We start from the raw sequence: 25,072 nt of genomic DNA, 5'->3' as shown, positions 1-25,072 counted from the left end.
CACTGTGAGGCGTTCCAAACTTTCATTTTTAGACAGAATCACGTGTTATGACTTGCTATTGAGTTCTATTTGTACAATCTTACTTTGCTCCTCATATTTGTTATCTATTTCAACCTAGTCAGAAGGTTGAGTTCTAAAGATGGGTTGACAGTCTACCTCCACTTTTAAATCTCAAATTAAACACAAATATCTATTTGGGCCAAAATATTACACAAAAATTACATTTTAGGAAAACTTTTCAATTAGTATCCATACCTTGATGAGGTGCTTCCAGTGCCAAAAACGACTTTGTGTTTTCAGCTTCGGCAGTAGATTCATATGTCCTTGGTATACTCTGCCATCGGGGTGGTATAGGGTCGATTTGTATCAATATTATTGGTGTGAAAAGATTGACAACACGTATATACATCTGAAATCTGTATGCAAATATACAAATGTAGCCTTCACAGATTGTCAATATCTTCACACAGTTTAGCACAGACAGTGTAGATCAAGAATTAAGAAAGCATCATGTGACACAGCCTAAAGCGATTCAATTCTCAATGGATCAATCTTCATTGCTGGCAAAATTAAACACAATTCTAACACCAAACTAAATAATAAACATGTAAGAAAAGGGGCTACGTATTTCATGACCCCTTTTCTTAAAAAAATGATAAATTGCCTTCTATCAGAACACATTCTCTATTGACATCTTGGGGCCACAATTAAAATGGCTTGGCTTTTTTCATTCAATTAAATTTGCCCTGACGTTAAATAGAGGGGTTAAATGGTTTCGATTCAATTTATTGTTTATATTTAGAGTCTCAGGCTTAGCCTACCTCTACTCAACCCTTGCTATCTATCTTGGCCCTACTTCCCTTTATTAGCATCAATTATTGGAACAGGTTAGATGTTGTGCGATGTGCTACCAGTTGCTAAAGTGCTAGGTGGTATTCACCCTAAAACAGGAAATGTATTTCAAGCGTGTATAATATCTTCTATTAATGGCTGCTTTTTAACTGTATTCTCTCTGACCCAGTGTTGTCCACATTCATTATTTCCCTTTCATATCAATCTCACTGATGATAGACTATGGATTGGTAACCCTAACTCTCTTTCTTTTGGTATCAAGATTACATATTATAGCCCTTGTAGTTGCTGTGATATCTACCTTGGGTATGTTAATTAAGGCCAAAACCTGAGAAAGAGGCCTAGTGACAAATAACTTATTTAAAACCACAATTTGTTTACATACCATGTATTCACTCCAACGCTTTTGACTCCATTCTTTCCTTTGTAACTTAACCTGGTTTAGCTTCAGTTCAGATGCAGCCAAGACAAAGTCCAATCTGGCCATTTCAACCAGTGCTTCTTGAGTTTTACAATCCCTATGTTTTCTGTTAATAGGCATAGCCTTGGCATCTGAAAGAAGGTCACATGTGCATGTTACAGTTGAAAAATACATTATGGTTCATTTTTGGATCTCCATAACCCTATAGGAATACCAATTGTAAACTTAAATATAATGGACATAAAGTTGATCGTGCATGGGATGAGAAATACAGCTAGGCACATGCATGGTAAAAAATAATGGTATACTTTCCTCTCTTTATAATTTAGAAACTTGAGACTGTCTACCTACTGTACACTAACCTTCGTCCGTATGATTTTGTAAGAGACTGCTTTCACTTGTACTTGGCTCATCCTCAAGGTAGTTATCATCATTTAAGGTCATCGTGGATACCTAATAAAAGATTGTGCAACCACCAATATAAAATTTCCTTTATATTGGTTTATTGAGAGGCTTTGTTGAATTTTCGATTCTGATTGGTCAATTACCGCATGCTATATTCGGTGTAAAATGGAATAGGCGAGATAATGTACAGATGGACGTTCTTTATCGCGGAATGAATAAATAAATAAAATGTTCATTCAGCCTCATTAAGCTCTCGTGTCCGCTTTAGAATTAAACAAATATTTGTGTCCTCATGATGGAGTGCGAATGCTTTAAATATCATGTAATGCTGACTTTCCTTAAGGTGAGATTTTGGAAAAATCGAAGATATGGGCCTTTTTCATATGGGCCTGTAGATGCTGGATTTTCTTCATATTTTTTACATCAAAGTGCGTTAAATATGTATTTGCTTCGTTGAGCAGATTTCACGTGAAGCCTTCTAGGATATCCCTGTACATGTTTTACTGTAAAGATTTATACGGTAGAGGATTAGGGCCACATTTGATTTTATATTTTAAGTTGACTGCTGACATTCTAATTTTTTCTCAGACTTCAGACTTTACTCAGAATTCAAAATAATTCACGTATGGCGCTAATACTCTTCCGTAAATATAGGCCAATACATCTTTATTTATTCATTTATTGTTACCTGTGGGTTGGCGTTCTCGTTCCTCAGAGCATCAAGGCGGGTTGAAAGACCGCTTGGACTCCTGCTGACAACCTGAAGTTCGTCTGAGGACACGCTCGATGCCCGGCTACCTGGCCGCTCACTCGATGCAGACCGGGGTCTTCGATCCAGAGTGCCCCTCGTCATATCCGTCCTGGCTGTTGTTTCTGTTTGAGGGTTTTAGCCAAACCAGACGCTACTAAAATACATTTTACGTTTTCGGTTGGTAACTACGGACGCCAACTCAACCGGATGTTTACATCCATATAGTTAACGTGACTTTTTGGTTTCTAAGGTTACGTGACGTCATCAGGGTCCACCCCCCGCCCAGCTGGGGTTTCAGATTCGATCACTTCGGCTAGCGGGCTAGAGGTTACCAGGCTAGCTAGCTGTCACTTTAGCCACACTGCCTTTCGGTGTAATTGTATACCCCCTGTTTTCCAGTAAAACCTTATGTGAACCTGATGATGGATTTATACTAGTGTTGAATGACCACTTAGCGAGAGTGGAAGAGGTTGAGGGGGATACGAGGCAGTGTTGTGGTAAGTACCGTCGAGAATTGCTTTGCTATTGAGCCCGTTAGCACGCTAGCTAAAATAATATGGGATTAACCAACAGGGAAGCTAACAATGACAGCCCGGTAAAACGTTTTTCCTTGTATTCAGGTATTATATTTCCGAATATATCAATGGCGTGAGCATTCATGTGTTGGCGATGTTTTATAATAGCTGTCCTTAGACTGTTGCATTGTTCTCTCTGGTGGGGCTGTAGGGCAACAACAAGGAAGCGAGTGGAAATGGGCGTGTAGCTGCATAGTCCGGCCGTTCCCAACCAGGTCACAACCACAGCTCATAGTCTAACTATAACTCAACCAAACGTTCACCTGTTTGTCGATTTAAATCCAATGCGTTAATTCAAACAGTATACGACTGTTTGTGAACAAGCGGAAGATCCTTTTTCGTCGCCGTGTTAAAGTACTAGGAAATAAGAACGTTCCTTCGTAAATTACGCCCATTTCACTGGCAACTGTCCAGTTTATGCAGAATTCATGCGTCATGCAGGTGTCCGCATTGGGTCAAGGTTTTCGGATTGGTCGCCATTGCATTCATGTGTATGTCTGTTTACGTTAAGTCCTCCTGTGTTCTTGCCAGGTCGGCTTGTGTCTGCCAGGAAAGATGTGCAATGGAATGGTTGCGTCAATATCAGACGCCTATTGGCCCTGCACTTCTGGCAACATACGACCCTTCTCCCTGCTTGTTGTTCTCGCAGTGTTGTCGACTGGACATGGCTTAGGTGAGTTACACAGTTGGAAGTTTTATCGATTCCACAATTACCATGGGGCCAGTGAGATAAACTGTCAAATTGCCTGATTAACAAAAATATACAAATTGTGTTATACATTAGTAATCAATTAAAATATCAGTCATGCATATGACTCATGTCTCACCTGGCACAATGTGGCAACTTGCTTTAATAGATAATCAACCTGCATGAAATCTTGGACGTTTACTTAAACCTCTGTTGAAAATTCAAATTACATTTGACTTGAATATTTAGATTGATCAGCCAGCCTTTTCCTCCAGTATGTTTAGTTGGGTCAAAGAGTGGCAATAGCTAGCAGACATTTTACAAAGGTGTGTTTACAATTGCATATATATTGCAGTCAATTGGCCAGTTTGTGCTTTGACAACCTGAGGAGGTTAGTTTCTCACAATCACAAGGCTCTCTTCCAACACTTAACTTAAGTTTACTTCAACCGTGGGGAAGCAATAAAAAGCCCCACATGCCTGACCCAGAAAACGCACAACACCATAAATAAGGTCAACAGGCAGACAGATTGCAACCCTGCCAAAGCTGATAAAAAGTATATAGCTTGTCCTGCCTACTTTCCCTTGTTCCAATATCGCATTGTAATATGACCCATTTATAACTTCTCCATATAGACCATAGAGTTACACTTACTCTTTCTATTCTTTCTAACTACATTTTTATGTATGGTCTTCTACCACCCAGAACTATCGTTCTAGACACAGGTCGCTCTCCTCTCATGGCTCTTGTTTTCCTTGCAGATCAACAACACAGCAGCCATGTCGAGTCTCACGCAGGGCACACGTGAAGCTGCTACAATAGCCGCTTGATTTCTAGTCTAAAACCGCAAAACCTTTTCTCAGATCGCGCCCCTTTCTCCCCTCTCCACCGCAGGATGCGTGAGGCCCTACATGGTGCCGAACAGCTGGGTCAACCTAACGGAGAGCAACCGGGGTTCCCTCCCCACAGGGACCGTGCTCCAGTACAGCTGTGACCCCGGCTACGTGGCGGACGGGCCCAGCACCCTCACCTGCACCCCGCTGGGACACTGGTCGGCGGAGCCGCCGCGATGCGTCCACAGTGGCCGTAAGACGAACATACTAGGTTATGTGGGGTTGGGTTTGTTTCATTTGCTTCTCTATAAGATATAGAATCTGCCTGCTTAAGACCGACCTGCCAAAGAGTTGAACACCCTTTTGAGGAGGCATGAATCACAGAGTCACTAGTTTGACTGTACTTTATAAACGCTTGTGATTTATACTTCCTGAAGAGAAATACAGCTTTTTTCATTTGTTAGTAGTTAACAAAGCACAGGAGGTAATTTGAGTACAGAGGTTACAGTTTCGTGATATTTACAACTATGGTTTCCACTAGGGCTGTAATGATATGCGTATCGAAACTGAAATCGTGACACTTAGAGCCACAAACCTGTCTCGCGGTGCGAGAAGGCAGAAAGCGCGACACACCTTTCTATCCCTCCTATCCTTCCAGTCCAGATCCAGCCACATGATATTAGCTGTTAGTGCAGACAAATTAAATGTCTGGCTAAATTGTATCACTCAGGTCAAGTGGTCAGATTGACAGGCAAGTAGATTGACTACTTCATTCTTACACATAACCGGACTTGTTCGATTCTTCACTAGACTTTGACACATACGCTACCGCTCGCTCTCCTCGCTCGTCTACTCAATTGCTGACGACACACACACACACACACACACACACACACACACACCACACACACACACACACACACACACACACACACACACACACACACACACACACACACACACACACACACAGTCCCCTGCTGTTTTAAAAATGGCGGTGGCGTATCATTTGTCCATAGTCAAAAAAACAACATGATTCAAGCCTGCCAAAGAGGGACCCTGTTGTGCGTTCTGTTCTACATGCTGTGCTCTCGTCTCCTCCTCCTCATCAGTGTGTCGGACTCCCTTTGAGCCGGCAAACGGCGGCTACACCTGCCACCCGTCGCCCTGCCGCCGGTTCTCAGACGGAACCGTCATCGAGTTCTTCTGCGACCAGGGCTTCCTCCTCAAGGGGGACTACAAATACGTCACCTGCCAGGAGGGACAGTGGGACGCGTCGACGCAGGTCAGCTGCGTCAGCCAAGGTTGGTGGTTGGTTCCAACTCTAACGTACGTCATCGCTAAACTGCTATAAATGTCCCTTCAGCTTTGATGTCACGATGTTGTGGAACCACGTGGAACAACGTGGAACAACGTGAAACGCTTGGGAACCGTGCCAGCTGTTAATTGTTGGCGAAGAAACCTATGTCTTTCTAAAATTACCATTACATTTAGGGAATTTAGCAGGCGCTTTCATCCAAAGCGACTTACATGAGTTAATTTGTCAGAAGAAAGAGAAACAATTATCGGTACAGTAAGGATGTTCATATCAAAATGTAACGGCAAATTTATTTTGGACTATTTATTTATATATACTAACTTTTACAGAATTATTATCAACATAATATATTTATTCATAAGATGTCAGAAACTAGTTGAATAGAGAGTCTGTATTTTTTGATGGTATTGATTAATCATTTGAACAGTATTTCTTAACACCCTTGATACCGCCGAGCCTATTTTGGCGTGACCTAGTGGTGTGTAACTCTCTTCCTCTTTCCCTCCCCCTAGTGTGTGTGAGGCCGGTCATGGTGCAACACGGCTCCACCAACCTGAGCGAGAGCAACCGGGGCTCCTTCCCCGTGGGCACGGTGCTGCAGTACAGCTGTGACTCGGGCTTCCTGGTGGAGGGAGCCAGCCTGCTCACCTGCAGCCCGCTGGGCCGCTGGTCGTCGGAGCCGCCCCGCTGCATCCGGAGTGACGGTAAATTCACCAGCGCCCCGTGACCCTTAAAGGACCACGCTAGACCCAGTCTGGGAGATCGACCCAGTGTGTCCGTCTCTCCTGGCTTCACATAAACAGCCGTTCCCGATGTCATTTGTCAAAATTGCTTTGCGGTGTTAATTCCGCTTGATGGCGTTAAACGTGAGCATGCCTGCTACAATTGTAATTACACAAACCAGTACATTGATGACAAAATGATGCAAGTAAGACATTGCTGTTGTTCACGCTCGCGCTTAATGCAGTGTGTTGGTCAAACGTCATGGTTAACGGACGCACTAGTGCGGCCAGCAGAGACGCTCCCCCACGGTTCGATCATCCTGCCTGCTTTCCGGAACACAGGGTCCCAGAGTAAGAGTCTCTCTAATGAGGAATCTGTCGATCCGCGAACAGTGTGCCTCCCCCCGTACGAGCCGGAGAACGGGGGCTACACCTGCCACCCCGCGCCCTGCCTCAGCCTCTCCCACGCCACGGTCATCGAGTACTTCTGCGGCGAGGGCTTCATCCTCAAGGGGGACTACAAGTACCTGACCTGCCTGAACGGGGAGTGGGACGACCCCATGCAGATCAGCTGCCTGATGGATGGAGGTAAACAGGGGACGGTTTATCTAGTTTTTCCCCTGATGTCGTTTTTACTGTTTTTAGTGACTTTAATGCACTGTAACAGCACCATGAGATTTTCACTGACAATGAAAGGTGCTAGATAAATGAGATATATTATTATTTTCATTAGTATAATGCCATTAGAAATCCTGTTTGTTTACTCCCATGTCTGTGCCGCCCCCCACAGACCGCGATCCAAAGCTGCCACTGGGGATGCCCACGCTGTCCATCGTGGCGTCTACGGCGAGCTCTGTGGCTCTGGTCCTGCTGCTGGTGGTGCTGTTTGTGCTGCTGCAGCCTAGGCTCAAGTCCTTCCACCGGTGAGTGCGGTCGCCAGTCCTCCCTTCCCCGGGCGCTTCTCATCTCGGATAATCCGGGTTCAGACCGTATGTCGGGTCAGGCGCTTGTTGGGTGGTTAACGTAGAGTGTCGTAATGTAACCTCACAGTAAGGCTGTGTTGTGTTCTCTCGGCCAGCCGGGATCAGGGAGTGACCGGGCAGCCCGTGTCCATCATGGTGGAGGGCGTCCAGGTGACCCTGCCCTCCTACGAGGAGGCGGTGAACGGCGGGGGGCCCCCCACCCCGGGTCCCGAGTCCCGGGTGCAGATCGTGCTGTCGGAGGGCGAGCAGAGTCCAGAGGCGGGCCCCTCCAGACCCTCGTCCCACCAGCACTCGGAGATGGCGGTGGTCCACACTTTACCGCCCTCCTTCTCCTCCTCCTCCTGCTCCTCCTCCACGCCGTCCCCCTCATCGTCCTGCTGGGCCCTGGAGCACCACGCAGGGGCCGCCGGCGCGGCCCCCTCCCACCATAACAAGCCCCCCACCAGCAGGGATCAACACAGCCTGTCCCTGGTGGACTCAGATATGGACTTCTCCGATGGTAAGGGCCCGGAACCGCTCGCTCGCTCTGCTAAGCAGCTGTCGTTGTTAGGGTTGTTGTTGTTGAAGGATGGTATTGAACTAGTGCTGTCAGTTTAACGCGTTATTAATGGCGTTAACGCAAACCAATTTTAACGGCGTTAAATCAACATCTAATCACGTTAGAAAAACGACACCATACCGGATCTAGCTACACCGGAAACTAAACAGCAAGCACGTCGAACAAACTTGTCGGGGGAAGCAAGGATACGGAGCGGGTGAAAAACTCCTTAAGAGTGTGTGTATGTTCGAGCCTGCACGAGAGTTCAATGTTGTCATTAGCTGTTATGTCTTTCTGACCAATCGCAGTTCAAGGCCCACCTGGGCTGTACCACTTTGGGAGGGGGCGCTCAGTTACTCCCCTCTAGACAAAATCGACTTGGTTGCGACGTTGACAGTATTTTTGTGTCGCGGTTGTTGAGTGAGTGAGAGGTTGCGGGTGCACAGCTCAGGCTGCCGGACGGCGCGGCAAGGAACTTTTATGAACGCAATATTGTTATCCCACAGTAATCAGCCCGATAGCCCCGAAACGTTAACGGCCCACCGGGAATTCTCCCGACTCTCCAGATTACCTGTGTGTGTGTGTGTGTGTGTGTGGGCGTTATTCGATAGCTTGGTAATGTGTGTAGGCCTACGTACGGTAGGAATATTCATACTGGTTTAAATAATAAATATTATAGTACTTCCCATCTTTGCTGAGCAAGAGTTTTGTTCGAAAGTTCAGTGATTGAAACAAATAAAAGCCTGGGCTATTGAAGTTTTACTGTAGGCCTACCACTGTCATGCACAGCCTGATGTCAAGTGGACCGGGGTGAATTCAATGCGGGTCTCTCTTATATCCATCCTACCAAATATATTTTATTACTGTCCTTCTCAACACTCTGATCTCAATAAAAGGCTAGCAGCACGTAATCAAGGGATATTTAGAATAGAAAAAATGTGCGATTAATCGCGAGTTAATTATGACAACAATCGCGATTAAATATTTTAATCCCTTGACAGCACTACATTGAACGTGTGGTTCTCTGTTTGTCCCCCTCCGCAGATATGCCTTTGTTGAAGGAGGCCTGAGACTGACCGACCGGACGCAGTGCCCGAACACATCAGAGACTGCATGGTGCCGTTGCTGCTTCTTCCCCACACTGTGGCGTTGAGCAAGACGACGGCAGCTGTCAACACAGAATACCCCCCCATCTGACCGCCCGACGCACCGGCTCAAACAGGCTGCTTGACTTTCAGAATCCCCCCGCGCACCCCTAGAGGGATGGGATTCCACATTGTACATACGTAAATGCTTCAACATTTTATAGGAATCCTTGCGTGTACTTAATGTCTGACTCAAATGCATAAGTTTGATCTTTTGGTCAATTCGGCTTAGCTTGGGATTTAGGCGCAAAAAAAAAAGAGAGAAAGCCCCATGAGGGAGCAGCAAGGTATGTATTTAGAGAGGGATCCATCTCGTCACTATGTCTTGCCCAATGTACGTTGTTAACCTGGGGGTTAACACACTACACGTGCACCAGGAATGATGCATGAAGGCCTGCCAAGCCAACCCCGGGACTGTCATACCCAAGCACACATTCTTTTAATCTGTTTTTATTTTCCCCCTCCATTATGTCCAGAGTCACAGGACTCTGAAGACTGTGAGATGCGCGTAGACTGGATTTAACCATCTAGTGAGTCGTCTGGTCCTTTAGCCCAGAAGAGCTGGGGCCCTAGGACTTTCCTACCATTTACATTCATACCCCTTCCAATGGCCTTAGCTTTTCACTTCTATGCACAAGCATCTGTAAGAAAAGGAATTCACTGGAATTGAATGATGTTTTCATAATGAATGTGAATTGACGTCGACGCCTTTCGTGATCGTTTTGTGTAGCTTTAACACACCTCGCCCCTGAAAAATGTTCAAACTTAATTTATTCTGGTTGCTTGTAAAGGCTGCTCTCGCTGAGTCTTGGTTATGGGGTTAGTATTGAGTGTTTATGTCCAGATTGCTGTTGATCAGCCACAGTTCTTTTATTTCCTTTTCTTTTTATGCTTCCACAATCCTGGAAAAAGGTTTTCTAAAAAGGATCTTTTCACAGTGCTTGGGTGGAACTCTACCGCAGGCATGTAATATCACAGCTTTTAATGTTGATGGGAAAATCTGAAACAAATTACTTATTGTTCATTATGGTATGATGTCAGAATTCAAGTTTACGTTTTGCTTTCCTTTTGGATTTAGCAAAGGACTTTTTTTGTTTTAAAGATTGTATTTTAATATTTGTAAAAATAATAACTTATGTTTTAACTGTATATACTATGTTCATTCAAATTAAATATTATTTGAGGTGTCGATTTTACCATTGTTTTCATTGTTATTTTTAATGCCACAAAATACCGCAGACAAATGTGTTTCAGTTGGCCTCCTTATGGTAATTTATTAATAAACTTTACATCTCTGCATATTTCAAAGTAAATTTACACGCAAACATAATTATTATAACATTATAAAAACATGTCTAATCTTACTCTAAACACAATCTTATTTTTGTAATGATTTTGTGATATATTATTTCAAAACATTTACCCTAAAAGATAGTTCTTTATAGCAATATTAATTTAACAATCGTCAGATTGTTTCAATATAAAAATTAAATTTATGCGTACTAAAGAGCAGTGTCTCTAGACATGTGACACACATATCCGTGTCATGTTACTGCCTGAGGTAAACGACATGAAGGGAGGAGGCTGTTTGTCCTCGACCCTCCATTGATCACACTGTACACATCGTTCTGCAGCACTTCAGCCTGGGAGATCCAACCGCAAACTCCTTCAATACGTTTTAATTTCCTCCATGTTAACGTTAACATTTGGATGTACTGTCTTTTCTGTACAAGCAAACAAAAAAGTAAATGGATTAGAAGCAAGACTTTTGAAAGATGAGGGGTTGAACTTGCTTGCTTCACACTGGAGATGGTGAGAATTAAGAAAAACATGATAGCACAATATGTTCAGCTGTGACATTTACCCTCAATTTTGGGCTTAAACGCTTCGTAACATCTGAATAGCAGGATGAAAACAAGGGCTTCGCCTCCCTGGAACACAATATAGATGAGGGGGAAGAGATATAGGGGGCCGATGACCTCAGGAGAGAACGCCACCTTCAAGATGGTTGCACACAGCTGGATGTTCTGGCAGCCTGTCTCCATGGAGATAGTCCTTCTACATCTGACCAAAAAAAAAGTTTGCTTTGTGTGACACTTATTCAGCAAAATGTCCCAAATGTTAAATGAGTTCCATTAAAATAGTTCACTTACTGATGGTTTTGTTTAAAGATGGTGGACATGACGTAACCGAGCGTATAGCCGGTCAGCGGCATCAGTGCGGCCACAGACATGATCTGTGGCGACAGCACCACCCACACCGACCCCCCGATGGTGATGCCCGACATGACGCCGACGGCCACCGAGGAAATGAGACAGATGCTGAGACCAACCTACCAAGAGGGAGCTTCAGATGAGAGGCGTATCGCATCCAGGAAAAGTCAATTGTAAGAAGGCAAACAAATGTTAACATGTGACCACAAATCACTGTTCAACTAAGCAATGTGCTCAGTAGAGCAAAGACCACTGCTAAGGAATCAGCTTAGTAGAAGTCGGCCTGGCTTTGAGGGAGCCAATTGGCTGCTCCGAGCTGAATCCAATGACAACCCAGAAGGTCCCTTTAGAAATGTTGCGGGGCTTGGGGAGGTTACCAAACATCTTCATTACCATGAGACATTGCACAATTAGCATAGGGTGCTGAGATATACCGCACACTAGTCACACAAACCAGCCTTTACTTAAACATCCTAAATCTGATGGCAGATAAGCCTTAATCTGTGTGTCCAGGGCGTTTCACTTTATTTCGCCTGAAAATGATTGCACCAATCATTTCCTTGGGGTGACAATCTGTAAAAGAACTGACTCAAAAAGGTTTTATGTATTTTGATTATGCTGTCATGGCTTTTGATGACTTGGTGGCTTTTTCAGTTCACACTGAATGGAAGACTCAGCTGAAATGCCATCACCCTGTTCCAGCAGTATTGTTGGTCTTATAAAAGATATGCCATCCAAAGAGCAAACCAACTCAATGTTTCCCCTAGCCGCTGGGAAAACAAGTTAAAACATCCTGTCTGGCCCCCAACATCCTTCGACAAAGAGTTTGTAAAGGTTTAGAATCAAACCCATGTTGGAGACAGTCCACTGCAGAAATCAATCTGTTCATCTTATGTTCAAAATCATCTTCTGAGGCTTCTGGTTGCCGGCGCAGTTTCCCACACAGATACACAGAAGGACAGACACACAAACGAGAGAACATAACCTCCTCGGTGGAGGTAACTAATGTCTGAGTTCAGAAGGAAGGAAGGGCCCACCTTGATCACCACAGCTGAGTATTTGGGTTTGTAATGATTGAGGGCGATGCCGAAGCCACAGGGAACGAGGGTCATGAAGAGGGCGATGGTGATGCCTGTGTATGGCACAGCGTTCTGCAGACTGCCCAAGCCCTGGCTGTAGATGAGCAGCAGGAGGGGCATCATTCCCAGGGCAGCGAGCGTCGAGAATGTGGTCATGACAATACTGAAACGAAACACAAGGACAGAAATCAGGCATGGAACGCTGAACACTTTCAGGTTCAAGTTTAGGCTTGTAGTCCTGTATTTGCAGTTGATGAAAAAGCAGGTAATCATTTAACACGATTCGAGAATGATTTACCTCAGGTTCATGTCTCCCTTCAGTGCCAGAGAGAAAATGTTGGATAGGTTTCCCCCTGGGCAACACCCACAGATCAACACAGTCAGGACCTCAATCTGCTCCAGCTTGAAGACGGTGGCCAGGCAAAAGGCAGTCAGCGGCATGATGCCGAACTGGGCCACCACAGCAATGGCAACCCCCTTTGGCTTGAAGATGTGGTCCTTGATCTTGGCCACTTCCATCGTGCACCCAAGAGACACCATTGTGATGAAGAGGATGATGATGGTGAAGCCATTGATGGCTTTGTCCATAGTGGGTGAGAAGGGGTTCTGGTAACCGCTGCTCCCATTGTAAGACCCCTTCGATCCATTGTAGAGGCTGCTGCTTTCCAAGGCTGCTTGCTGTGTCAGGTTGCTGATTGCACTCATCCTGGATGTCTACAGTAGTGTGAGTTTACCCTAGATTTTATGAATGCAAACATACAAAGGACAAGGATGTGACTGAGCCTGAGGACTTTAACTGGAGCCAATTCAGGCATAAATGTTAAAAAAAAAGAAAAGATTATTTGACTTTCCAATAACTGTTTTGAGAGAATACTCTTGAAATTGACGCATGATGAACATTGTTCCAAACACTGAGAGTATAAGAGAAATCCACACCAGCATAATGACAAGCTTACCGTCTTTCAATTATTGGTTTGAGTCTTGAGCACAGATAATTATTTAACAAGCTTTGAGTATTTCCATTCAACAACATTTTATAAATGTACCTAACGATAATGAGTTCAGCCTCTGCTCCTGCTATATTGTATTGTATGATTTAGATTTTGAAACTGTATGTAGGAATATTTTTGCAATACTCCGGGAATAGTAATTACTGGAAGTAGCTTTGGAGAAAAATGTCAATAGTAAAATTTTATTTTTGCAGTGAATTACATTTTTTGTACAAAATGATGTTGGCTCCTTGCCTGATTGCTTCTCTTGTTTCTCTGGTGGAAGGAATCCCTGTACCCCTTGTGATAACAAACTAACCAGGCTCTAACAAACTAACCAACACTGGCACACAAAACCCACCCTGTGGGTCACCAAATCGCATGTGTAATCAAGAGGCCCATAGGGGGTGAAAGTTGTTTCTTTCAAGAAGATGTTCTTCAAATTGCCCGTCCATCTACAAACCGGTTCAAAGATGGACACTTATCACCGTAACAACCTTTTTTATGAAAAATCAGAAGACACATTTTTAATTCTTACCTTCATCATTTGTCAGCTGCCTCCTTGGTGCACTTTACGCACTGTTGCTGTACTCTGTGCTTCTCTATCCCTCTCTTGTCTCACACAAACTAACACACATCCACCCCCTCATCAACCACATTCTTCTCAGGCCCCTTTTCTTTTCAGATAGCCCCCCTCCCTAGCATCACATGGGAGTCTGATCACATGGGAAAGGATAAACATTACTATAGAGTGTTGGCTATTACTGGAGACAGAGCATTGTGTTTGAATTATTAGATAATTGGGATAAAATTGTATAATTGACCTTTACTCTGTAATCTCCTATAAGAATAATCATAGTATCTATTATATTCATATTGTAATTATTACAAGTGCTTTACAAAAAAAGGGGATTAGGAACTGGTTATTGAAATTTAGCAAGAAGGCCAGAATTATTTTTTCTTTTTGCTTCTGGTTTAGGATGCGTCATGGGGAAGCATTGTAATCATGGTGTTGATTACGTGGAATATTTTCACTTGAACCAAGTTTGTTCATTAACTTTGTCTCACTGGCACAAAAACACACCATTTAGGTTGCAGTATAATACATCTCTCCCTGATAAATAAGATTGAGATACTTTTAATTCTCTTGAATCTCTCTTACGGGACTGGCAGTGATCATGCGTCAATGGGTTTCTGTTATGCGCTTCATGGGGTTGAGAATGGTTGCTAGGCAATGCAGGACACAGAACACAGTGAATGTTGGAGTGATAGGTGCTCTCAGTGCTGGAAAAACACACAACCAACATGATTTAACAGGGAATTAATTAGCAGGTTAGTATTTATGTATTTTGTATGTATTTATTTCACAGGGGGAAAATGACACCTTGTGGTATATCCTGGTGTCGACTTTAAACTAGTAGATAAATCGCTGTAGGCACTAGTGATGGGTCGGTCACGAACAAGCCGGTTCAAAGAGCCGGCTCTTTTAAGTGAACGATGGGAGTCGGCTCCCGACCGCGAGCCGTTTCTTTTCTTTTATTTATATATAAAGTTTGCCTAGGCAGAATTATATGAAGATCTCCGCGCTACAGGGCTCCGTGCATGCTATGCGTATGTGCAGTGCCTGACTGTCAAAACGGCGTTTGATGTTCAAAACAGCGCTTTATACGCGCGCTCTTGAAAGACTTAATTGCGGCGTAAAAAGCGGCGTTTTTTGCGCATGACGGCGTAAAATACTCAGTTTTTCTACATTTTACGGCGTTTTTTACGGCGTAATGAAGGTGATCCGCGTCTAAATGATGCCGTTTTCTGGCGGGGATGGCTTGCCATAAACTGCCGTTCAGGTGGAACGGCACATGCCGTTCAGGTGGAACGGCACATGCCGTTCAGGTGGAACGGCACATGCCGTTCTGAAACGGTAACTGCCGTTCAGGTGGAACGGCATATGCCGTTCAGGAAAGGCATACGTCATTCTGGAACAGTAACTGCCGTTCCCAACAATGGTAGGGTGCTATCAGATAAAATGGGCCATCAGGTATGATTTAGTTGACCATTCCAATATCCCAAGCCAATTCACTACAGAACCCCCGTATGAACATTTATCACTGTCAAAGCAAGCCGCGACCACCCAACATAGAACCCAGGACAGCATGTAGAACCCCATGCCAGTGTGCGTGGGCGACCACACACACAGTAGAACCCTAGCCGATGCTCCATAATCTTTCCATCTCATGTCAAACCCAACACCCACACCACTGAGCCATAACAGGGCCAAACAATCATGCAGGGTACAACCTCATAGGCAACTAACATTCCATCATCCCCCCCCCAGCCTCTCCTGGCCAGGGCCCCCATAACAGAACAACCAATGTCTCCAGAGTATGTACAACATTCTTCAGTGGCGTCCCATATTGGTGATGGATTATGCTTGGCATCTCCAAAATGTGTACCAGGTTGATTCAACATCTCTGAAGTCATGTCTTTGTAGTCCAGTGGTTTCCTGAATGAGGGGCCTTCACAGATGCAAACGGCCAGCTTTAGTCAGCCTGAGGACAGGAAGGAGGTCATCTGTTCAGAAGACCACCCAGTGGAGGGGGTTGGCTCTTGAGGAGCAGGATCCATATGGGGATGGCCCCAAATAAGACCTTCTTGGAAATGAAACTGTTCCTGAGGAGTCACGATGCCTGGAGGGGACTGTTGAATGTGTTCCATGGTTCTCTGGTCAGACTGAAGTTTTGTTTTAGTCGTGAGATGAGGAGCCCCCTCATCTCCCCCTGGTGTTTCTCCTTCTGAATCCCTGTCTCCATCTTCCAGTCCATGTAACTGACGTCACGACAGATTCTCAAACACTCGGTTTCCCCTGAGGGGGCGTGTCTACAGACCTGTAGACTCGAGACAGCTCTGTATCCCAGTATGCACCTCTGCTCACTCAGACCACACCCTCATCAGTAAAGCAACACTCATGTGATGAAGATGCAGAGCTCTGGAGAGTAGAATGAAAGAAGACTGAAGATATCAGAACCCAACCATTACTCCAGCTTACAACAATAACCTTGGAGCCTGTAACCATTTTAACAAATCATATAATACAAACATAAACTAAATACCTAAGTAACCCATGAACCAATAAAACATCCTTACTACTAAGATCAACCTTCAGGTAACAGGTTACCTCACCAGGAAGCCAAAATACATCAATGTGCCCAAGAGTAATGAGAAATGAATGACTTACAGTTTGCAGATATGCTTCATGGTTAAGTTGGGATCATGGACGCTGGAAGTGGGGGGGGCTGGGGGGGCTGCAGCCCCCCCTGGTGGCGAGAGGCTGAATGTGAATGCAAAAACCCCCGGTGGAAATAAATAAATAAATACATAAATATATCAGACTATTATTATACTATTGTCATTTTATTTACATACTCAAACAACATATTTGACTATAAATGTCACAAGCATGATTTGATTCACAAAATACCACAAACACAACTCCCTCTTCCTCATCTGTGTCCATGTCAGCAGTGGTACTTTTTATTGACTGATCTCTTACTCATTCGGTATCATCTGGTTGCCTCTCTGAACTTTATTTTCTGTATTTTTCTAGCTCTGGACCTCCTGCACCTCTGTGGCACTATACTTTATTATTACAATTCCCAGATGAGCAGATGTGCCAACAGTTTGGTAACACACTTCTCAACTGTCAGAACGCAGACAAATAGACCATTTTCAATAGCAACAAGCAACCATGACAATATAACGTTAACTTAACATGGATTTTACCTTTTCTTACATAATTTCTTGAACAGTTTCTGTGTTCACGTTTTGTAAATCAATGCTGAAAAGCAGAAAATATATAAATTTGACGCAAGCAGAATAAGGCCCTTGGAGGTGACATTATGTCATAATCATACTCAATTTTGCCACTAGATGACACCATTTCACATTAAACTGTCGCCACTGCGTGCAAAATAGCTTTTCTAAAATGTTAGCATTTTACTCGGGTATTTTCAACGATGTATCCTGCAGCTAATCCTATTTTTTTGGTATATTAAAAACAGTAAAAAAAAGCCCTGATAAACGTGAATAATCTATGTCCGACTGACGCATCTTCTCCATCGTGCGCGTGCACGTGGGGCCTACCTGGACGGAGCAGCAGCTGCACTGACTCAGAATGGGAAGGTTTAACTCGAGACATAAGACCAATCATAGTGCGTCAAATAAACGGTGAGCATGTCGATTGGCCGCCACTTCTGCCAGTCACGTTGGGATTAGTGCCGTCCTCTACAGAGGCAGCGGAGAGCAGCACCGGCTGCCTGCCTGCAGTAAACATGAAGAAGAGGAATGTTGCTTGCTGTGAAAAAAGGTAAGCCGCATCGTTCCAAACTAATATTTATACCCACTCAAGGTTCAATTAGTGGGGCGTCATCTTTCACTTGAATAAATGCAGGTTAGTATTTGAGAAAAAGAAATAGCCCCAAATAAACAGCACAGTTTTTATACTATATACTTTCCTATCATTGCATGCACGTTTTGTTTTTTAATTGTGCAGTAGCTTTAAAGCCTTTTCATCCTTAATCTTACCGAATGGATGCATGCATCACTACGCCTGGGCTATCTAGGCTACCAGCCACGGGGTAATGTTATGATGTAAACAGTTAAGTGATCTGCTAAAATATTTAACCCAAACTTAACGTAAACAGTCAGATGGAGCCATTTTGGCAAGTTCCATAAAAAAAATGCAGATTCAACATACTACAATGTTCAATTTAAGCTACATGGCACCTTTTGTATGAATGTGTTTTTCTTTAACAAACACTTGAACATTTTCGCAAACTAATCCTAAATTAATTTCTCGTGATATGATTATATGTATGTAGTATATATATATCTTTATACATATATACTGTGTAGATGTATATGTATATGTATGTGTGTTGTGTGTGTGCTGTGTGTGTGTGTGTGTGTGTGTGGTGTGTGTGTATGGATTGAGAGAGAGAATAATGGGTCAGTTTAATATTGGCTAACATCTCTATTTGACAGGCAGTTTGATGGGCATAAGACTTTTGAGGACTTCCTCTGCAGTCCCCCTCACCCATCTTCACCATGTGGGCCTCAAGCACTCGACTGGGCTGCCTCTCTGATTAGAAGCTCTCGAATGATGGAGGGCAAACACACTGTCGTGCCTCTCTACCCTCCCATAAGTGAGCTTATCCTCATCAGGCTGTACGCGCCCAAGAGGTGGGCCCCAGGATTTACGTACCGGAGCCGCGCCCCTCCCCGGGGAAGGCCCTGTAATAACCGTGACCAGGCAGAGCAGGATCTCACAGAGTCTAAACAAAGCGGACACTCTTCATCTGGCTCCTCGGAAGAACTCCTCCTCAACCATCAGCCGCCTCGCTCGACAAAGGAGGCTGTTGCTGAGCTCTGCCGGCTGGCAGCGCAGCACCGGCAGCTTCTGGCCAATCTCCTGTCGCTCTGCGGAGACTGCGCCAGCCGAGTCGGGATGGGCAACCAGGAGGGGAAACTCCAGGATTACTTGGAAGGCAACGAAGTGGACCTCGCGGATCCGGCTCTCGCCAACAGCAACTACCAGCACCTGCTGGCTGTGGCCGTGGAGAGCAAGAAGGCCACGTCCAAGGGGAGGAAGTTCAAGAAGTTTGGGGGCAAGAAGCCAGACGGTGCGGAGGATGCCACGCAGGGCAAGGCAAAGAGGAAAGGCCGACGCAGATCTTCCACCGTCGAACCTCTCCCCTCCGTTCCGGAGAGGGAGGACAGCATCTCCAGGATCCAGGCGCTTGTCTCCGATGACCGCGTGACGGCGGGCTCCTACGTCAGGCAAGCCAGCAACTCCATCCCGTCTTTGGAAGAGGTCCTGCTGGAGGATGACCTCCACGTTGAGGTGCAGGGCTGGATGGAGGACAACCCCAACTTTGACCCCCAGCTGGACTTTTGCAACGGCCTCTCGGAACTGGACAGTGATTTCTGCCTGGGCTTGCAGTCTCCCTCCACCGGCCTGCTGGAAGGCCTGAGCCGGAGGGAGAGCGGGAGCAACCTCCGTCCCTTGAGGAGGTTCGACTCTAAGGGGGAGGAGGATCAGTCGCCGGACGGCTCGGCGGAGATGAAGACGGCTCACCAGCTGTACGGCGAGATACACCAGAGGGACCCGGGCGTCCTGGTGGTGGCCAAGGTGCAGGACGTGGACAGGACGCTGCGGCATGTCCCCCGCAGGACCTCCAGCGCCGGGGTCCAGCAGCAGACCTACGGGGAATGGAGGGAAGCCACCAAAGGTCACGGAGGAAGCATCGGCCACCACTCGGGGCTGAAGCTTTCAGACGGCCTCCGTTTGCCCCTCTCCCACACCACGGACCAATACTCCCCTGCTCCGTCCCACGCCAAGAAGAGCCCCCTGTCTCCGTCCCTAGCTGGGGTTTTCAACACCTCCTTCCCGGCCTCCAGCAACCTGCAGAGCATGTCCCCCGTGCTGTCCCCTCTGTCGGCCTCTGCACGGGCCAGCCCGCCGCTCAACCACAGGATCCTGCTGCTGTCGGACAAGGACGTGAGCCCCGACGGGGAGGGCGGAGACGGACCCACCGTCGCCACGGAGATGGTGGATCCGACCCGGCAACAAGCAGACTGTCCCTCGTCTGAGTCTGAGCCTCGGCAGACAGCCCAGCAGCAGCAGTAGCAGCGGGAGCAGCAGCTCCAAATGGAATTCTCTCAGTCACTGCCCGACCACAACAACAACAACAACAACAACAACAACAGGTGATTCAGTGTTATTTGAAAAAGTCTGTTATGCTGCAACCTCTGCCTAAACATCATTGTTCCCACAGCTATGCTTTAATGCTCTGAATGGTGTTATTTTGTTTTCGGTGTATGCCCTAGATCTGGTGATGAAGGGGTTGATCACAAAAAAGGTGTTTTGAAGGGAGAGAACGGTGTGTGTGTTGAGCTATTGATGGGTTGCTTGTTACTCTTTGTGTCTTTGTGTCCGTCTGCACGTCAGTCTGTCTAGTCACTCAGCCTCCGAGCACCGCAGTGTGCATCCAGCCCTCCGCTGAGTGTCCACTTTCCTGTTTTCTAATGCAGACCGTACTCCAACTTTGGCAGCATCGTAGGCGTCAAACGGCAACACTTAACCTATGCAGGTATATTGCTGAGACCAGCGGAAAGTGTGAACAGTATTCCATATGCAATCCTTCACCAATGCTTCCAATTAAGCGTTGTGTTGCGGTTCCAACTTGGCTCTGTTGCCCTTTTTTGTTTTGGTCACGTGAGAGCTGAGGATTAAAATCTCAACAACCACCAGTATGGCTGTAGAAGACCCTGAGAACGGTTTCCTTGATGATGAACCAGTTAACCCGTTTCAGTGCTGCAGAGGTGCCAGAGGTTGAGAGTGAGAGAGTTTTCAGATCAAAGGAGTGCGGTTGACACAAAGTTCAGGTTGTGCTCTCAGGAACAGTGCTGCTAACTGAACCATTGCCAATCTGCTGCTGCTGCTCTCCTCAGGGACCCCTCGGTCTACCCCCCCAATCACAAGAAGTCGGAGGGATTAGCGATTTGCTGGTGTGTGCTGTCCTTCCAGCTTTCAGGGGTTGCTTCTTAATCTGGCCTACTGATGGCTCAAAGCTTGTGTGTGCAAAGAAAGAATGCCCGCCTTTTAATGAATGCATCTTCTGTCCTGACGCATCGTGTGTGAAGTCCCATAGAAATCAGAAGTCACCTGCATCAGCAGGTCAATGGGACTTCATTGATGGTATTTTGAACCACTCTTTGGATTTAAATTCAAATGAGGATGAGGAGGATGTAGTCATGCCTCCTGGACTGGTACACTCTTGGCGTTTTATGTGACCATTGTCTTTTCTTTTACAATTGGATCAGTAGAGGAGTTTTTTTGTATTCTCTATATTAAGTGCATGATGCCCATCCTCCCAGATTGGCAGTATCTTTATTTAACGCGATGCAGTCAGTTAGAACCACTGTTATTAGCCTTCTCACTCTAAGCAACATTTAGACCAGAAATCAGACGACAGTTGTATGGGGTAATTCCCTAACATATTTATGCTGTATTTGTATGTATTTATAAGTAACAGTAGTTATCTGACATGTTTTCTCTGGATATTTGTTTGTAGACTACAATAGTATAAAGTATGTTGTTTTGATCTGTTCAAAGCAATATGCACAGCGATAGCCATGAGAAAAGAAGAGTGGCAATGGTCTTCCTCACTGGCATGTGCATTGCCTCAGTCATGCAGAGATGAGTCAAATGTAGTCAATCTGTAATGACGGGCCTCTGCCCTCGGATACACGCACGCACGCACACACGCATGCTCGCACACGCACGCACAGACACGCACTCAAATTTGTATATTATTTTAAAGGCCAGCATTATTAACCACTTTTATTTGATCTCTGAACAATGCTTTTGGATTAAGATATTTCTATTTTAGAAAAGCAATTTAAAAACGATCAGATATCAAATGAAATAACAACGAAAGAGGAACAAAGCGTTACAGTTTGGCTTTGTCGCTTTTTACCATTTAGTCCTGTTAATTGAGAATGATTAAATGCTACTCTAAGTACTTGGATCGATCCACAATACAAACCCCAATTTGTTAAGGATTTGTTTTTGATATGGGAATCTTGTTAGGCTACCGAACAACGGTTCCTCCGTAGGTTGATAATATTGTAGTTGACTTGCTTGTTGATCTGACACTTTTGTTAACAAATCATTCAGTCGCGTCACGTGGTTTAGTGCAGTACTTTTCTCAAATCAGATTTTTATGGCTACCTTATTACCAAGTATGGCTAATCCTTTAGTCAATGACTTATTAACCGGGTTATCTTCCCATATATTAACAGCAGGTTAAGGGTCGAGTTAAAGCAATAAAATGTATTGTACATTATTTATAGTCATCAATTGTATAACCGTTACGTGTGGAACAAGTACAATTTCTACAGTTCTGTTCCGGGACTGTAGAAATATCGCAGCTTCGGTATTCCACATAAAAGTTGGTTGTTTTATACAAAACATTTTAAAGGTTTTAATTTAATAACCGTACTCGCGCATGCACCTCAAACACCCCAAACACTAGGATACAGAAGCTAACATAGCTTATATGCCAGGACGGTACGCAGCTCCGTAACCATGTTAACCAATAAGCTATGGAAAGGTCATATGAATCTGATCAGCTGTGCTGCAGCAGGATGTCATCCGTCTCCTGCTGCTGCTCCGTCCAGCAAGCTGTCATTCAACACAATGTGCACTGCCCTGCAACAATCTGCAGCGCTCAGCCAAGACAACGGCCAGCTCTGTTTCAGATAATGAAGTGGATTCTGCCAAGGCAGACTGGCTGAGGATAACTTAAGGACAATCTCTCTATGCCACTGTGGCTGTCTCTCCCTCTCTCTGTGTCTCTCTCTGTGTGTGTTTCTCTCTGTCTCTGTCTCTGTCTCTCTCTGTCTCTCTCTCTGTGTGTGTCTCTCTCTGTCTCTGTCTCTGTCTCTGTCTCTCCCTCTCTCTGTGTCTCTCTCTGTGTGTGTCTCTCTCTGTCTCTGTCTCTCTCTGTCTCTCTCTCTTTCAGACAGAGAGAGAGAGAGAGAGAGAGAGAGAGAGAGAGAGAGAGAGAGGAGGTCCATCTCTTATAAATCAAAAAATGTTTGTTTCTTAATGGACTGCTTTGCTGCGCTCCACTCTCGTTGGGAAAGAGACAATGCTCTTCTTCACTGTGGCTCTTAACAGCAGATGGTGTAGGCTACCAATGCGTGATGGCGTAATGCACTCATTGCAACAACTTTCAGATTGGATGGCTGATACTTCATAAAAACCAGACACGAATGCACCAAATGTTGCCTGGGTAAAGTGAAGCTCCTCTCCTTCAGGCACTGCTGTACTGTACATGAGGCGTGTGTGGTTTCAGTCTGGCCGGCTCTGCGTGTCCCAGCAGCCTCCGAGACCGGGTTTTTCATGAGTAATGGTTGAGCCTCCAAGCATGATGCCATGCTCCATTTCAGCTGTAGCTCTCGGTGTAACATGGCACCCCCACAGTCACACCAGTCACACCGGCCTCCCTGCCTATTCTGGCCCTTTTCCGCTCTGTAACCGCACAGCCAGCCGGTGCTGAGTCAGACATACATTACAGCCGCGTCTATTGTGTTTGGATTTTGTACAATTTGTATAAAAGACAGCAATTTATTCTTGAAGGGGATGGAAGAAGAGGGTGTGTGGGTGTGGTTGGGTGTTTTAGCCAGTAAAAGTGTTACTTTCCATGCCAGTTCTCGGTATTCTCAGCAACATTAAGATAGACAAGGTTCACCTTTTTGTCAGATGAAATAGTACAACGCATGATTTCAGATTCAAATTTTTTTGTGTTGGATCTGGGACATGGAAGTTCCTTTTGTGTTTAATTTTTTTCTCTGTAGATTCTAGAGGAAGGTTTAAATAGATTTGCATGGAACTAACATTTGACCCTCTAGTCTCTCCAGTGACTGTTAATCCTCATCGGGATGAGTTGATGTCACATTGACTGACAGGGGATTAACCTGTCCCACTGAGACATATTGAGCCATCACTCGTAATCAGGGCCCTCCACACACTGTGCATGTGCAGTATTCTGCTAGTGAGAAGAACAAACATGTATGTAGAAAGAACATAGTGGTGAACTATTCTGGGTGTTCACTAATGTATCAGGCGGAGCTAATCTTTGGCCCCTTTCGAAGAGAGAAGGATTAAATAGGAATGAGAGGGTGTGTGTGTGTGTGTGTGTGTGTGTGTGTGTGTGTGTGTGTGTGTGTGTGTGTGTGTGTGTGTGTGTGTGTGTGTGTGTGTGTGTGTGTGTGTGTGTGTGTGTGTGTGTGTGTGTGTGTGTGTGTGTGTGCACTGTGCACACACATCAATGAATTAGTGTTTGGCACACATAAATCCAGTTCCCATTACCTAAAGTGCCGGTGCCTTTCATCGTCTCGCCAATATTCAAATTCAGCTTTGCTTCAGTAGCCTCAGGAGAATGCGGTACTGCAGTGGTCGCATGAAAGGCTCATTATTTATTAGGATCACTTCATTTGATCTGTGTTAGACCATTACTAATTAATAATCTGGATAGATACTGTTCCCTAAATACTTTCTGTCTGCTACATCCGTGAGCAGAAACGATGCATTTTTACTGCAGTGGATTTATTTGTACCACAAATGTGGTACAATGTTCCCTTCTTGTCCAGCAGGGGTCAGCGTAGGCCTCCCGATGCATATTTAATTCCGTGGTTGGGTGATGGTTAAACTCCTACAGTTTTCCTTGTACTAAACATAGTAAGGACGCTGCAGGTTCTGGGATAGATGGCAGTAGATGTTTCGAATACAGTATGACGATTAGCTCAACTTAATCGGCCGTTGGAGAGCGAGGAGAGAAGCTGTGTCTGACCAGGTTCTTCTGGGCATTGAGAGCTGCCTACTGTGCATTTGGAGGCAGTCCATCATCCCTACTCAGCATTGCTAATTTTTCAAGTGCAGCAATGCAGTGTAGTTCAGTAGAGAAATCACTATAATAATGCAAAGTTGTTACTCTCC

At 45.1% G+C, this 25,072-nt stretch overlaps 4 protein-coding genes across 5 annotated transcripts in view; 2 read left to right on the top strand and 2 right to left on the bottom strand.

Annotated features, from left to right (window-relative positions):
* fsip1 (fibrous sheath interacting protein 1) overlaps positions 1-3,156 on the bottom strand; it is a 28,574-nt gene extending 25,418 nt beyond the window's left edge. The window contains exons 1-4 of the mRNA XM_056591391.1: positions 2,367-3,156; positions 1,636-1,726; positions 1,238-1,404; positions 256-334 (exon numbers count right to left, since the gene is read on the bottom strand). Coding sequence (XP_056447366.1) covers positions 256-334; positions 1,238-1,404; positions 1,636-1,726; positions 2,367-2,531 — 502 coding nt within the window. The 5' untranslated portion in view covers positions 2,532-3,156. The remainder of the gene's footprint in view (positions 1-255; positions 335-1,237; positions 1,405-1,635; positions 1,727-2,366) is intronic.
* LOC130383263 (sushi domain-containing protein 6-like) lies at positions 2,525-11,162 on the top strand. Of its 2 annotated transcripts, none has more exons than XM_056591383.1 (9): positions 2,525-2,926; positions 3,536-3,677; positions 4,587-4,778; positions 5,638-5,829; positions 6,356-6,547; positions 6,908-7,153; positions 7,356-7,488; positions 7,644-8,047; positions 9,131-11,162. In XM_056591383.1, the coding sequence occupies exons 2-9, from the start codon at positions 3,560-3,562 to the stop codon at positions 9,154-9,156; spliced, it is 1,503 nt and encodes a 500-aa protein (XP_056447358.1). In that variant the 5' UTR covers positions 2,525-2,926; positions 3,536-3,559; the 3' UTR covers positions 9,157-11,162. The 2 variants fall into 2 exon arrangements, with proteins under 2 accessions (XP_056447358.1, XP_056447359.1); XM_056591384.1 differs by having other exon boundaries at positions 2,527-2,926; positions 6,959-7,153; positions 9,131-11,161.
* On the bottom strand, positions 10,598-16,788 carry LOC130383267 (hepatic sodium/bile acid cotransporter-like). The gene is made up of 6 exons (XM_056591392.1): positions 16,745-16,788; positions 12,822-13,258; positions 12,482-12,686; positions 11,385-11,563; positions 11,096-11,295; positions 10,598-10,955 (listed from the first exon to the last, which is right to left on the bottom strand). The coding sequence occupies exons 2-6, from the start codon at positions 13,226-13,228 to the stop codon at positions 10,900-10,902; spliced, it is 1,047 nt and encodes a 348-aa protein (XP_056447367.1). The 5' UTR covers positions 13,229-13,258; positions 16,745-16,788; the 3' UTR covers positions 10,598-10,899.
* Positions 16,789-17,830: 1,042 nt separating this feature from the next.
* LOC130383256 (formin-1-like) overlaps positions 17,831-25,072 on the top strand; it is a 50,196-nt gene continuing 42,954 nt past the window's right edge. Inside the window, 3 exon segments of the mRNA XM_056591372.1 lie at positions 17,831-17,872; positions 18,550-20,122; positions 20,124-20,274. Coding sequence (XP_056447347.1) covers positions 17,838-17,872; positions 18,550-20,122; positions 20,124-20,274 — 1,759 coding nt within the window. The 5' untranslated portion in view covers positions 17,831-17,837.

This window comes from Gadus chalcogrammus, chromosome 5, assembly GCF_026213295.1.
Source record: "Gadus chalcogrammus isolate NIFS_2021 chromosome 5, NIFS_Gcha_1.0, whole genome shotgun sequence".
In the NCBI taxonomy this organism is placed as follows: Eukaryota; Metazoa; Chordata; class Actinopteri; order Gadiformes; family Gadidae; genus Gadus; species Gadus chalcogrammus.
The sequence above is the reverse complement of the archived record's forward strand: the minus strand, read 5'-3'. Positions and strand labels throughout refer to the sequence as shown.

What these genes read in the sequence shown, in the direction of transcription:
- LOC130383263 (XM_056591383.1), top strand. Translation starts at nt 3,560, where the DNA reads ATGTGCAATGGAATGGTTGCGTCAATATCAGACGCCTATTGGCCCTGC. An exon ending in CAGCTGCCTGATGGATGGAG is followed by an intron (nt 7,154 to 7,355) that starts GTAAACAGGGGA and finishes CGCCCCCCACAG; the next exon opens with ACCGCGATCCAAAGCTGCCA. An exon ending in AGATATGGACTTCTCCGATG is followed by an intron (nt 8,048 to 9,130) that starts GTAAGGGCCCGG and finishes CCCCCTCCGCAG; the next exon opens with ATATGCCTTTGTTGAAGGAG.
- LOC130383267 (XM_056591392.1), bottom strand. Translation starts at nt 13,228, where the DNA reads ATGAGTGCAATCAGCAACCTGACACAGCAAGCAGCCTTGGAAAGCAGC. An exon ending in ACTCAGCTGTGGTGATCAAG is followed by an intron (nt 11,564 to 12,481) that starts GTGGGCCCTTCC and finishes CCCTCTTGGTAG; the next exon opens with GTTGGTCTCAGCATCTGTCT. An exon ending in ATCTTTAAACAAAACCATCA is followed by an intron (nt 11,296 to 11,384) that starts GTAAGTGAACTA and finishes TTTTTTGGTCAG; the next exon opens with ATGTAGAAGGACTATCTCCA.